The 14,658-nt window shown below is 51.3% G+C and overlaps 1 protein-coding gene across 1 annotated transcript; it reads right to left on the bottom strand.

Annotated features, from left to right (window-relative positions):
* Positions 1 to 12,271: 12,271 nt before the first annotated feature.
* Positions 12,272 to 12,636, bottom strand: CGCA056_v014951 (uncharacterized protein; the record flags this gene model as incomplete). Its single annotated transcript, XM_037330193.1, has 2 exons — positions 12,272 to 12,443; positions 12,506 to 12,636. The coding sequence occupies 2 exons, from the start codon at positions 12,634 to 12,636 to the stop codon at positions 12,272 to 12,274; spliced, it is 303 nt and encodes a 100-aa protein (XP_037171405.1).
* Between the last annotated feature and the right edge of the window lie 2,022 nt (positions 12,637 to 14,658).

Here is a 14,658-nt window from a genome sequence, read left to right as displayed (position 1 = left end):
GCTCCCGCCGGCTATCTCAGTGTGCATCAATGTTCCCTCGTGCCCTGCTTCGAACATCGGCCTGTCGATCTCTACTCATTTAAGCTGCAGGCTTAAGATCTTGGCGAAACCTCTCATGGACCTAGAAGCTGATGGAGACCGTTTCAGGCGATGCCATTGGCGTCGTGTTGGGTCCTGAAATGGCTGGTAATCCCCTACTTCTCCCACGACCGTCCGCCCCATACACGATGTATACGTTTGCGATGCCTCTGCCAAAGTCATTGCCATATCTGCGGCAGTCAGGCGGTCTAGAACACTTTGCTTCCCAGGCTACTGTTTGTGCAGCATCGCCAATGAGAATCATGACAGGGATGAAGATATCTGGGATGATGTCTACAGTCCAGCAGCCATCGTTCTGACCTGACGGTAGAGGTGTTTCCATACAGTCCGGGCAATGGCACGAACCCTAAGCCGCTTCCCTTCTTAGCGGAGAGCCCTCGCTGTCGACCAGATCTTGAGGCAAGCCCAACTCTTCAAAGGGGAACCGATCTCGACTGGTGCTCAGAGCTTGTTATGAATGCGTCTGGGGCAAGCACGGAGCAAGCACGGAGCAAGCTGGGAGGTCTCGATGATAGTGTCGAGCAGGTACTACGGGTAGGGTGAATAAGTTGGACTCCCGAGATGTGTGATGGTTTGACGATCGAGGAATTGGAGCCCCGTGCTCATGGGCCAGTGTGAGGTTGGAGGCCCGTCATCGCCATCGCCGTTGACTGATCTTGTTGTCATCATCATTATTGTCGCTGATACTGTTGTCGCTAATACTATCGTCACCGCCGGTCCTGTATTGGTCGGCAGCATCCTCAATTTTCTCGTGTCAATTGTCTCAGCCGACGGCCAGGTAATGAGTTGAGACTCCGCCATGTGGCTACGATTTGTGGCTTAAAGAGGCGGGCATTTTCATCCGGGCTCCATCGGGGGTTGGTATGGAGGGTTGTTAATATTCGATAGAAAAAGGCGGACATAATCCACTAGACTACGCTGTTTTCACCGAGCAACCTGGGTTGACGGGACCGCAAGATGGGTCGGCCATGCGGGTGGCTTTGGTCGGAATGGAAGCGTGTGATTTGCGATAACATGACCGTTGTCAAAGTTATTGATATGTAATGCAAGCAGTTACACAAATGGAATAGAAGAGTTGAACGGACGGCCACTTGACAATGGACTGGCCGTACGCATGGACCGACGATGATGTATCTTCCCAGAGATGCGCTCATTCACCGCTCTTACCTGGTGGCTCCAAGTCTTCAGCGGGCTTGCAACAGACAGACCGAAAAACTTTCGTCTACCTGGGAGCCGAGTACTTGGTGCGTTTTCGCCACATTACCTATCGTGAAGCACATGTTCATCCTGATGGTGGCAGCGGTCTTATTTCATCGGCTGGCTCTACTATTTTTTGAGGTCCTGTTCGGTGAAAGGCGGGGTCAATGTTTCGGTCGGACTTAGGATGATGATAAAACTTGGCGTGATGATGGTTGTCCTCGGCGCTGGATCAAGGTCGGTGAAGGCGGCGGCAACGACAGCGCCGGCGTAAGCGGCAGCGGCGTTGAGGTCTGCAGTGGGGCGCGGGTAGTTGAAGTGATCATGGTGACTGCGGAATATGATGGCCGCTGATTCAGAAGAGCGAGTGTTAATTGAGGCGACTGGTGTGACCAGACGCACTTTTCACCAAGTGGTGCCTCTTGGAGTCGTCGTCGCTACCATCAAGGGAACTCACTTTGTCGGAATAACACGTCGGAATCTAGCTGTGGCAAGTGGTGTGGCGGTCCGTGGCTGACGGCCATAACCAGGCCTCACTTCACCCGTTGGAGACTCTTCCCTTCAACACACATCAAGCCAATCAATCCATACAGTTATTCGTCAAAGTACGCGATATCGCTGTATTCACCCTGCGAAACCAACACTGATCAGTGGTTAACTTCACAACCACTCGTTTCCCGCAGATCAGCAAGGTCTTCTACAGAAGAGACGTTCTTCAGCTATAGGCGAAAGGTTAACGGCCAGACTGGACGTTCAATCAGGTTCCCCTCATAGTCGACTTAACGTGCTAAGGAAGCCAGGCGAAGAGTATACGATCTATTCACTTAGAATCGTTTCAAAGGTTCCCCTCAAGCTTCAAATCTATACGGCGATTAAGAGTCCCCATATAGAGCGTCCATCACGCAAGACAAATGACGACATCCTCAACCATACGCACTTTATGGCTATAGGATCCCCTTCTCGTCGAACCATCAAGATCTGCCTCCTGCGCAGACCTCTTTCATCCGCCAACTTCAGCTGGCTTTGCCAGCAAATATCTGTCCTTTCGGCAATATCTGTCCTTTCGGCAATATCTATCCTTTCGGCAATATCTATCCTTTCGGCAGAACTGGAAGATCGGGCAATTCCTGACTCAGTTATTGTTTGATCACACCCCACCAGACCAGGGCTCCCCAGATCAGATCAACACCACCAATCCTAGGCCAGCTCGGGCCTCACCCACCTAAGCCGCGAGGATTCTCCACTCCAAGCCAAACGGGAGCCGCATCCCATCACAAGGCCTAGGACCATTACCACTGCAACACGACCAAAGAGACCACCTAACCATGGATTCCGAGAGTCAACAAGCGCCGTCAATAACACAAGGAGGGCATAGCCAACTCAGCCAGGCTAGCTTGATCCTGCCTATCCCCTCAAAGCTCGTAGGCTCAGTGGATCCGTCCACGTGGGGCAGGCTTGCTTCTTTCAACCCTACTGCGCCTGGAGACGATATTCAGATCGATACAGCACTTGCATTTTATGCTGAGTGCTACCATGCTGACAGAGCCTAAGGCTGAGACCTATGGTCCCAGCTGCTTAACGATTTTGAAGATTGGCCAGAGGAACTATTTGAAAAGGCAAACCCTAATATCGTCAGGCTCTTCTGAGATACTATTATGGCCCAAGGGGTCAATATCAAGATAAACCGTGGTTCAGTAGCCAGAAACACATATAACGCAACCCAGGGAGACAACTTCCACATATGGACTACTGAAGAAATCAACAACATGAAGAAGCGAAGCAAGACGTTTAGAGAAAACTGCCGCGATCCAGAGTTCCTTGAGGATATCAGCGAAGATCCAGATGTTGTTGAGGCACGTTACCACCAGGCCAGACGAGGTGGGCAAGCCACCCCTGGCCTAAGCAGTGCAAACACGCCTGGATTCGCTCAAGTCAACCCACCCTTAAGCCCCACACCAACTCAGGCCCCTCAAACCACTTCAGCAGTTACCCCCGAGAAGCCTCAGATCGCTAATACGATCCCTGAGTATATGCTATTACTAAGGCAGCTTACCGACCTCGGTAAGCTGTATACTGACGATATGAAGTATAGAGGGGAGATGTACGACGTTCTTAAATCGAAGCTTTTCATCTTCTGAGATAGCTGCCATAAGGTTAGGATCTCTCACTCCTAATTTGCAGGCGCCTTCTCCATCATGCTCAAAGACGAAGCCTCAGACTTTTACTTTGACTACATATCCAACAACCCAACTTTGGATTTCCATGATATGGTCAGCCGTGTCAAGCAACACTTTAAAACTGAAGAAACCCGCCAAACCTACCTATCAGAGTGGCGGAATACCACCCTCCTTCGAGTTCTCCGAGATAACCCTGATAAAACCAAGCTCCAAGCTCTTGATATCCTCCTTACGAAACTCAAAAAGATTTAGCGAGCCCTATCCACGATCCATCAGTCTGACGAGGCACTTTGCGACCAAGTCCTTAGTGCCTGCTGCGGCGTGAAGGAATGCGATCTCTGCCTATACAGCCCTGCTCCTACTTACCAGGGCGTATGTAACCAGCTCCGTTCAGCACTTGGTACAGCCGCACAGCACAGTCAAGAACAGCAACAGTTCCCAGCGGCCCCGGCCAACCAAGAAGAAAACCTAGCTGAGAGATACTGGACTGACCGAACGTATAATGGCTATGGCCGGGAGGCACGATTCGGCTGGCCACCTCGTCGACAGCGACCCTTCCTTGGCAGTAGCAGCTGCAACCAGAGATCACTTCCAGCACCAACAAAGAAGTGCTATATCTGTGGTAAAACAGGATGCTGGTTAACTAAGCACCCAACTGAGGAAAGACGCAATGCGTATACCTGATTCAAGGCAAGCCAGCACCTCCAAGACTCTTCTATGCCCGCCTTTTGCCACTTCCTCGCATGGCATGAAGGCGTTAAAGGGATAGATACCCTTGAGGCTGATGATCCTATTGCCCAATATGTCCAGGCTATAGGCATCTTGGGTGATGAGGATAGTGAGGAAAACGATAATTTTCCTACCTCCTTTTTCATAAATACCATGACCACTGTTGACGGCCGTAGGATTGCAACCATCCTGGCCGATCAATCAGTGCTTCACGCGGTGACGAAGGAAGATCCGTATAGCGATCAGCCCGCGCGTGAGCCTACCTCCCTCTTCACTTTAGAGGGCTGATATTCATCAACAACCTTTCAAGGCATTATGCCTGACTCCGGCGCAGCTGGGTTCTCCACAGCTGGCCACCCTCAATTTGTCGCTTTGAGAAAGCATATTCTTCCCTCTGTCGATTTAGATACGTCTGCTGTTGGCGAAGCCTCGATACGATTCGGCAGAGGCGATGCCATCACATCAATAGGGACAACTAAGGTTCCAACCCCTTTTGGACCTATCACCTTCCATGTGGTGCCTTCGGATACCCCTTTTCTGTTATGCTTACAGGACATAGACCGACTAGGGATTAAATTTGATAATCTCAACAACTTCCTCCAACAAGGCGATATCAGGGTGCCTATTATACGTAAGTGGGGCCACCCATGGATGCTTCTGGAGAGAGAAAAGTCCCTTGCATGGAACCATCTCACAGAGGTTGAGCTACGCCGCCTACACCGACTATTCGGTCATCCCTCGGTTCAGCGCCTCCATACCGTCCTACAGAGGGCTGGCCACCCAGTTGAAATAACAGCTCTTGAGCAACTGACTAAGATATGCCAACGTTGCCAGATGAATAGCGCAGCCCCATCCAGATTCAAATTCACCCTCCAGGATGACCATTCTTTCAACTACGAGGTGATTGTTGATATCTTCTACCTCGACGGTAACAAGCCTGTCCTCCACGTCGTCGATACAGCTACTGCATTCAATGCAGCCAGATTCCTTGAGGATATCTCAGCCAAGCAGACGTGGGAAGCCTTACGCATATGCTGGATCGATGTATATCAGGGTCCGCCTGACTGGATCGTCACAGATGCAGGGACCAACTTCAGATCTGAGGAGTTTCGCCAGTCAGCTAGATCTATGGCTATTTCGATCAAAGAGATCCCAATCGAGGCCCATAATAGTATCGGCAAAGTCGAGAGATACCACAAACCTCTACGCCGTGCGTATGAGATCATCAAAGCTGAGGACCCTTCCCTCCGCCCAGAGGTGGCTCTACAGATGGCAATCAAGGCCATTAACGATACTGCCGGCCCGAACGGCCTGGTACCAACCCTTCTCGTTTTCGGAGCATACCCGCGGATTAACCACGATTCACCTCCATCGCCTGAGATCCTCCAGAGGGCAACAGCTATACGCAAAGCTATGGAGGAAGTGAGACGCCTCCACGCAAGCCGCCAGGTCAAAGATGCCCTTAATAAACGCAACGGCCTAGATACTCAGCCTACTCTCAACCTCCCACTTCAATCCCAGGTTCGAGTATGGCGTGAAAAGAAAGGCTGGCAGGGCCTATTCAGACTTCTTGCTACTGACGGCGAGAATTGTACTATCGACCACTCACGCGGCCCAAGGATATTTCGTTCAACAATGGTGAAACCCTTCCACCAAGACCCTGAGGAGATCACAGAGATATCAACAAATCCACTGCTGCAGGCTGCAACCGAAGTAAATCAACCACCACAGGCTAACAGTCTAGTGGATGAAGATACTGAAGTGGTTCTTGATGAGATTGTTGTTGCTGGCGATGCCCCAAGACCTCGTCGCGGCCGGCCTCGGAAGAACCTATGTCCACTGTCAACCTCTTTCCTAACGGCTAAGGAAGCTTCTGACGCTGAACTGGCTCTCGAGCTCAGGAAAAAGGGTATAATAACATCACATGGCCACCCTTTTGAGCAATCAACTAGGAAGGAGATTGATAGTCTGATTAGCTGCGGTGTCTTCGAATTCATCCCCTTTGATGAGACCAAGCACCGAGGCGTACGGATTTTCAAATCCCGAATTGTTAACGAAGTCAAGGGGAAGACCACAAATTCGCCATATGAGAAATCAAGACTGGTCGTACAAGGTTATGCAGATGATGGCAAAGATGCCATACTGACCCAATCGCCCACAATTCAGAGGGCAAGCCAACGACTAATCCTGGCGATTGCCCCTGCCCTGCTTGCCGCTGGCAAATCCCTATGGTTACGAGACATTACCCAAGCGTACGTTCAGTCTGAAACCAGGCTGAATCGCACTATTCTTGCCCACCTCCCAATCCAAATTCGTCACCTACACCCTGAAGGTACGATTATGGCTGTGGTTAAGCCTCTATATGGAATCGCGGAGGCAGGCACCCACTGGTGGGCAACATACCATAAGCACCATAGAGAAAAGCTCCAGATGGTTACATCCTCATACGACCCATGCCTACTAATCTCATCAACTGAGAATCCAGACTTCGCTTGCGTAGGCATGCAGACCGACGATACAATCGGCCTATCAGATGAGTCCTTCTCACGCAGAGAGGATGAAGAGCTCAAGAAGGCCGCGTTCACGGCAAAACCAAAGCAAACCCTTACTGCTGACGAACCTCTCACTTTCAACGGTGGTATTGTCATTATGATCAACAGCACCCTGAGCCTTAGGCAGAAGGGTCAAGGAGAGAAGCTACGCCTCGTTATCAAAAGTCCTGTATCTAAGCAGCAATACGTTGAGCAACGTGCCCGCGGCGCCTATATCGCTTCGATTTGCCAACCAGAAGCCTGCTTCAACCTCTCAGCAGCAGCACAACACCAAGACCTATCGCCTGAGGATATTAAGAACCTCAACCGACGCCTCAAATGGCAGATGGATTCCCTTGACCGTGGCTTGACTTTTATACCAGTTGATTTAGCTACAGCCAAGCTATTCGTTTTCGTGGACGGATCTTTTGCTAATAACGCAGACCTGACCTCGCAGCTTGGATTCGTTATCATCCTTGCTAACGAGCAGACTAATGATGGCAGTAGTGAATTCACCATTCACGGCAATATCGTCCACTTCAGCTCCACGAAGAGCAAGCGAGTGACCCGAAGCGTTCTTGCGTCAGAGATATACGGCATGGTGGCAGGCGTCGACATGGCCTACGCTATAGCCTCAACAATCAGAATGATCAACAGCAACCTCAAATTAGCACCGATCCAAACGGTTGTCTGTACTGACTCATACTCGCTGTATGAGTGCCTTGTGAAACTTGGTACCACGAAGGAGAAACGCCTGATGATCGATATTATGGCCCTTCGGCAATCATACGAGCGCCGCGAGCTAAACGAGATCCGATGGATCAACGGCGACGATAACCTCGCTGATGCCTTCACCAAGAGCAACCCAAATCGAGCCCTCGAGCGATTTGTCGACAAAAACAAGGCGGTAGTCCGGATGGAGGGATGGGTAACGCGTGCCTAGATGAGAGGAGGGGGACTATAAGGGGACGAAGAAAAGAGGGATAACTGGCAAACATGGATGCGACTGAATAGCCCGTTAACCAGCCGATTCGTCGATTTGCAGCACTTTAGCAAATCAACGGCAGTTTCGGTCCTGTGTACATTAGAAGGGACTTCAGCTCCGACGTGGCAAAAAGGCAAAAAGATAAAGTTGCCAGTGTCGGAATAACACGTCGGAATCTAGCTGTGGCAAGTGGTGTGGCGGTCCGTGGCTGACGGCCATAACCAGGCCTCACTTCACCCGTTGGAGACTCTTCCCTTCAACACACATCAAGCCAATCAATCCATACAGTTATTCGTCAAAGTACGCGATATCGCTGTATTCACCCTGCGAAACCAACACACTTCCAGTGCAGAAGAGACACCACCAAATAACTATCTGTTGGCGCAGTTGGACGGAAACAATTGGCCATTGTATCATCCAGTCGTCACAATGATCTATTTTACTTTCGCGAGCCTCCCGAAAGGACTCGGCGGTACTACGCTTCGGAATCATCCAAGCAAGACAAATGAATATAGAGAGACTAATGCTGCGATCTCAAGACGCACTCGCCGCCCATAAGACATAATGACCCGGCCTTGTTCTCTTCACAGTGCCTCAACGTTGAATCGTAGGCTCCTATGACTCTTAGCCGATGCAGCGGCTTGATTCTTTCGCAACTTGTTCAATTCTGTCGGGTGCCAATCGCCCGCAATTAGTGGGGTGGATCTCACATGCTTTCGACGCAGAGAACCAATTCTGCTGTATATGATGTGATATCTGTCAAATTTTGACTCGTTGAATGACCACTGCTGTCAAACTATCTGTCTGCAAGCATGAATCAAATTGGATTCAAATCTGAACTCCCTGACGACCAGAACAAAGCGCCTGCGCATGCCTTCCACCACCAAAACCTTAGCTAGCATCTGCTGCATTTTTGGGTGTGCGATTCACTTATCCTATCTCAGAGTGCGCCAAAGCTTGCTTGACTCCATAACCTACGGCTTCAGCTGGGCTTACGTCGTTCGAGTTGGTTTGAGAGGTTGCTGTCTCGTGCCAGGAAGTGATCCAATGAAGTCGCCCATGAAATAGGGAGCAACACTCATAACACTCTTGAAAGCCAGAGCGACTCAAGCAACGCCCAACGGCACGCTAACTCCAGCGATCGCCGATGACTTGGCAAGTGTGCAGATGTCGTTGGCAATCCATCGGAGATTGTCAGTCAAAGTGACACCGCTAGATTCGCCAACACGTAGATTCCAACGGTTTCAATTGTATCGCCGATAGACTTGAGCTAATCGCCCAAGCCGCGCGATATTGAACAACAATAAAGACTTAGCAGACACAACCGTCTTCACAAAGTTGCAGAGATGGTCGAAAATAGATCCCAGTATCGTGTAAACGTCAGTGATGCGTGAAATCATTGCTGAGATCAACTGAGACCCTGCAGCAGTCGAATGATTCGGAGATTCCAACGCTACATGATAGTAGTAAGCTCCTTCTGACTTATTGGAAATGGGAGACTAGGCTCCGTGAACGACGTGGACGTCTGCCGACGTGAAGGGGTCTTCCTGAAGGATGTTTTGGAAGTCGAAGTCGAGACGGGTAGACTCACAGCACGCTTCAACTTTGGTCATGCCCATGTTGGATAGTTTGTGTGAAGGAACATCGGGAAGACAATATGGAAGGACCAAGTTCTGTCGGGATAGTTGATGGAACAGCCGACTTGCTCATCTTTTCAAGATCTGGCAGGGTAGATGATATGTAGTCGGCCTGTTTGACAACACAACTTTGATGGAAATTCATCAAGGCCATGCTTGAGAGCCGAGAAGAAATGACATTTCTAGGCGCAGGAAGTTAATTTGACATAAATGAGACCGCATGAGTAGTCCAAAACATCCGCACTGAAGCTTTGGTCGCCATTCTGGAGAAACATAAAGTTTGGTGACGTTGCTTCCTGCAGGTGTCACGAGCTTCTGGCTTTGAGAAGTAGATGGCAGGCTAGTGAAAGGCAAAGTGGATTAGCCTGCCACTTTCATTTGTATCAGAAATGGGACGTCGTTTTCCGTGCAAATGATCCGCACACCTCCTGTTGTTGGCCGCATTCATTCAATCCAATGCGTTCATATGGAGAAAAATTGGTGCAAGATGGCGATAGACTCTGTCCTGCGGGCTTGGTCTTTTGCCAACCAGACTGACGTTCGGTGAAAACCTCTGAAGTTGAAAAAAGAATCGGCAAATGGCAAGGAATTCGTCCCGCGAGTCGTGCATGTTCCCATTTGGGCACAGTTGTTTGGCATGATTGGTCAGGCCGGGCATCCAAAAATTGGACACCGGCTTTCGGCCCACTGTTGACGGCGATGAACAATATCTAGCTTGCACAAATGTGCAGCCAGCCGCGCTGGTGGCTTGAAACCCCACGAGGGTCAAAGTATTTGCGCGTGCTAGCAATTCTTGACCACCTGCCGAAGTTTTGCGAAGGTAACCCGCGCCACTCAGAGGCAGCACAGCCGGGGAACATCACATCTGCCGCCCCTCCAGTAAGTTAAGTCAAGTCTATAGATGCAATATTAATTAGCGAGAGGGTCGCAACGGTGCGTTAAAGCAATCCGCTGCGGCGGCGCCGGCTCGCCGGACCGTTGAGGGATGTTCCCAACCCCCCCCCCACCTCTTCTTCCGATTTCGCCGAAAAAAGTCAGCAGGAGCCCTGAAGCCGCCACCATACCTTCAGACAAGGCAAGGTAGGTCGGTAGGTAAGACACCACTCCATTTCTGACAGGTGAGGGTTGAGATAAAGACCCACGCCTTCAAAGAGACATGTGAGCAGTCCGGGTGCTTTCATTTGAGCACTCCCATGGGAACAGCCTAGTTGTGACGACAAATGTCCCGATCCAAAAGAGCCCGTGACTCATTAGTTGCCATCAACGCACTGCCGGGCAATTTATTGTCTTGAGTCAAACTAATCGGCTGCAGCAGCTCAGCTCGCAGGGCGATGGCTTGCTGTGGTGGCCGTCACGCGATTGGATTGCAAAAAGAATTTGGCAAAAAACATACGACACCGGGCATTCGCCGGTCGTCACCGACCCGACTACTACTCCGGCCCTCATTAGCTTATCTATGGGAGAGCGGACGGGATCCCGAGTTTTCCAATGGGTATGGTCGTATGTGCTGGGGAATGCGGAAGGAAATGATTATAAAGGGCAAGTTGACAGTCCTGCGAGCGTCCTTTCTTGGGAAACCAAAAGTCGGTACATCATCCTTCATCACCTTGACGGCCGGAAGAACACGCACCTAACAAAAGGACCTTCTTTCAGATGTGCGGAGGCGGATCAACTTACAGCGGCAAATCTTGAAATCGAAGAGCGAGGCATATGCGGATGTGTTGGTGAAGGCTTGCCCGTCGTCAAAGCAAGAGAGGGGAAGTTAGGTGCAGCCGAAAATGATGAAGGTCTAGACAAATGATAGGATAGCCCTGTGTACATACGCTTATGAATAGAGTATTGCGAGGGCCAGGGGCACTTTAAAAATCCAGGAAAACACCTACAGGTTGCTATCTTTTCAGCAGGAGTTCCGACTCCAGTGTATGATGCCAGCCACAAGAGACATTTTCGTCTACATCTAGTATGGAACACAGGGTCAATGTCGTCAGTGAGCGAAGGAATCAAGTGGAGAAGGACGCTGGCCTTCTTCGCCAGGGACGAAATGAGCTACTGCTCATGTCTTTCGGCACATCATCTGGGATGCAGGCATTTGTACCATGACAAGTCGTCCACCGAACCTGACACAAACGCCGAACAAACTACATTCAATCCCAACCAGTAATCATTTTGGAGTTTGTAGGTTTATTAGCTGAACGCATGCGTCCTCACAGACAATGAGATGTGGTGTGGAATGAGGATGCGTTGCGTGGCAGTGCTGTTGGACGCTGCGAATGGGCAGCAACTGCCGATTTTTAGCCCCAGAGTCGGCAGCGGGTCCCTGAAAAAATAGTGCAGGTCTGATGCTTCAGTGTGCAACCTCCAGCGCAATGGGCCCCCACCCAGTCGCCCGGCGTCCTGGTGAAAGAGGGGAGGTTGATTTAAAGATTCTGACGCTTCGCTCGAGGCAGAATCTCTGCCCGGGCTGGCTCAGCATGGCTTCATTGACGGCAGTCCGAGAAACAAGCCCATGCGGCCCGACATTTGGATTAGTGAGTCATGACTCTGATCATCACCACGCTTTGAAAAGCCATTCCTCGGTTACACTGGGTGTCGCTTCTTTGGCCATGATGCGTCGCCACGTCGTTGAATTTCCATGTTTGCAGCCAAGGCCGAAACCAAGTGCCATTCTCACTTTTATAGAATATGATATGTGTAGGACAGGCAGGGAGGATTTCGCACGTAATAATAGAATTTCCCATGAACCGGCTGCCGTTTTGACTTTCTAGCCTCGGTCGTGCCGATCTTCTCGTGCTTCCCATCATCCTGTCCACCGAGCTGGCGCTTGGCCGGTGCTCCCCTCCACCAGAAGGCCAACCTGTTCATGATGTACGTGGGAAAAAACTGTGCCGACCAGCGAGCCAGAAGACGCATTTCGGATCAGCGAATGGTGTTGTCGAATTTGAATCGCGCAGGAGTCTTTTCAGGGTCGAAGGCCTTTTCATCGCGCCGGCCTGCCTGCTTGGCCGTCTGGTGAGGCTGGGCGTTGGGACCCGATTTCTGCTCCGTCTTGGACTGCGCGTCCTTGGCTGTAGATGCCCAGGCATCGAAACTAGACATGAAACACCATGTTAGCAGATTGGAATTGATGGGTATGCATCTCAGGTTGCGTACCGGCGTGGTTTCTGCGCTTTGGGAGTCGCCAGTATGTCGCGGATTGCCCTTGCGTACGCGGAATCAGCCGGCGGCCGCTCTTCCGAGTTGGTCATCTTGCCGCGGTCGGACGCGGAAGCTTGACGAGACATTGTTGATGGTCGTCTACGTTATATTGCGTGAGTGCGAAGCTGCCATGCAGGTTCGCTCGTGATGCTGTCGGGGAGAGTGGCGACTTCAGGACGATGCAGGTTGTGCAGGAAAAGATCAGAGGGGCAGCTGAATGCGAGAAGCCTCATTGAAAAGACGGCGGCCAGAAAGGTGGAAGGCCCGACCCGGAGACGAAATTCCCTTGATGATTTTAATACCGGTAGGTTCTACCCAAACATCCTGCTCATCACGCCTGCTGCAAACACACGCCCGATCCCTTGCCCCGCTCCTTTGTCGGCTTGGGGGGGGGGGGGGGGCAATGTGTTTCCTGGCTTTAGCATCACACACTCGGCAGCGCCAAACGCCCTATGCGACCTGCAGGCTAACAGGGGAGAGCTTGTCGCTGCAAATTCATCTTGGACCTCCTTGGGATAAGATTTGACATTCATCGTCTTCTTCTTGATGTTCAACCATGCCCGTCTTGGCCTCAACGGTCGTACTTTCTTGCTCATCCGTCTAACCTTTGCCTCCTCTGAGCGCAAAATGACCTCCCCTCTGCCCTCCGGTTCGATGCACTGTCGGGAATACTTGAAGCTCAGGAGAGTTTGAACTTTTGTATTCCCGATCAACCTCTCATGCTCTCGTACCACGTGTCTTGCATTTTTGTCGCGCACACGCCACGTTGCTTCAACTTCAACATCACCCACATCAATCTGTCATTGCCGCCCCCAGATCGGCCGCAAGTCAGGTCAGCCTCCTTCCACTGCTGACCTGGCGTCGTCTTCCCGTTTGATATCCATGTCGTGGTGAGCATATTGCCGATGGACATCATCCCGATGGACGTTTTCTGACCCCCCCAGCCACAGGTTTGTAGCTGGGTTCACGAAGAAGATCCATTATCTTCATCTTTCACAAGTTTTACGCAGAATTCAATGGTCGTTGTCCACCGGCCGCCGTCCGGTCTAAGGGACCTATTCAGGGTTGGCTGTCTCACGGGAGTACCCGATCTTTGTTATCAGTATGTTCGCACTCCTATGAGCTGTCTTGGAATCGGAGGTGGAAGGAGGGACTCCATTTGAGGTGCATCTCCCGTCGTTCGTCTAGGAGTTTGACATCGGATTCTGGTGTCAAATCAAAGCGTCGCTAATTCTAATGAGAAAGCCCCCCCCCTCCCCAACCCGCCTGCTAGAAGCTCCTACTCCTGCCTGCAGCCCCCCTTTCTCAAAAGCTGCCACTCCTTTCAAATTTGGAAAGCTCCTGCTCCAAAACCTCCCCATCGAAGTGGTAGCTTTCCTCGGCTTCCTCCAAGCTACCACTTCAGAGATTCCACCACGGAAAGCTCCAGCTGCGGAAAGATCCCACTCTTTCCAAGCGCCTTCACCGATGTGGCAGCTTTCCTGAGCTTCCTCAAAGTGCAGCATCAAGCCTTGCTAAGAATCGTGACTAACGGGGTGGTCCGCAAGAAGGTGGAATTCTGCTGGGACGCACCGCGGTTCCGAGGGCATCCGAAGCTTCCGTCGCGCAAGTACCATCTTCCGTGGGCCGCACTCCTTCCCCCAAGAGCAGTATGTGTCCGAAGCGGTCTCCGTGATTTCGAGGTCAACACGTCTCCTTCATACAGCAGAGCGCGAGGTGGTTGCCCAGGTCGACCTGCGGATAATTCTGCCCTTGATTCTAAAGTCTGGAACGAATGCTGTCCACGTTTTACTCATCGACAGGACCTTTCTGCAGGGCATCGGCAGGGCCTTTCTACATCGGCAGGACCTTTCTGCATCTGCAGCACCTGTCTGCGTCGGCAGGACCTGTCTGTATCAGCAGCAGTCTTTATCGGCATGAGTTTCGATCGGCAGGAGTCTTATCGTGACTGGGACGCTGCGGCCAATGGGAGAGCCGCGCCTTCCAGCATACCATAGTGGTCTGGTTCACTGATACCAGTGATGTGACTGGCCAGCCTTAGGATACCGCTGGTATCGTAAGGGCCCCCCACTTTAGAACCAGGGGTACCACGCCGCCCCGTGATGCTG

Source organism: Colletotrichum aenigma (genome assembly GCF_013390185.1).
Source record: "Colletotrichum aenigma strain Cg56 chromosome Unknown KSG_Cg56_contig11, whole genome shotgun sequence".
Lineage (NCBI taxonomy): Eukaryota > Fungi > Ascomycota > Sordariomycetes > Glomerellales > Glomerellaceae > Colletotrichum > Colletotrichum aenigma.
Note: the sequence above shows the minus strand (reverse complement) of the source record. Positions and strands in the feature narration are given on the sequence as shown.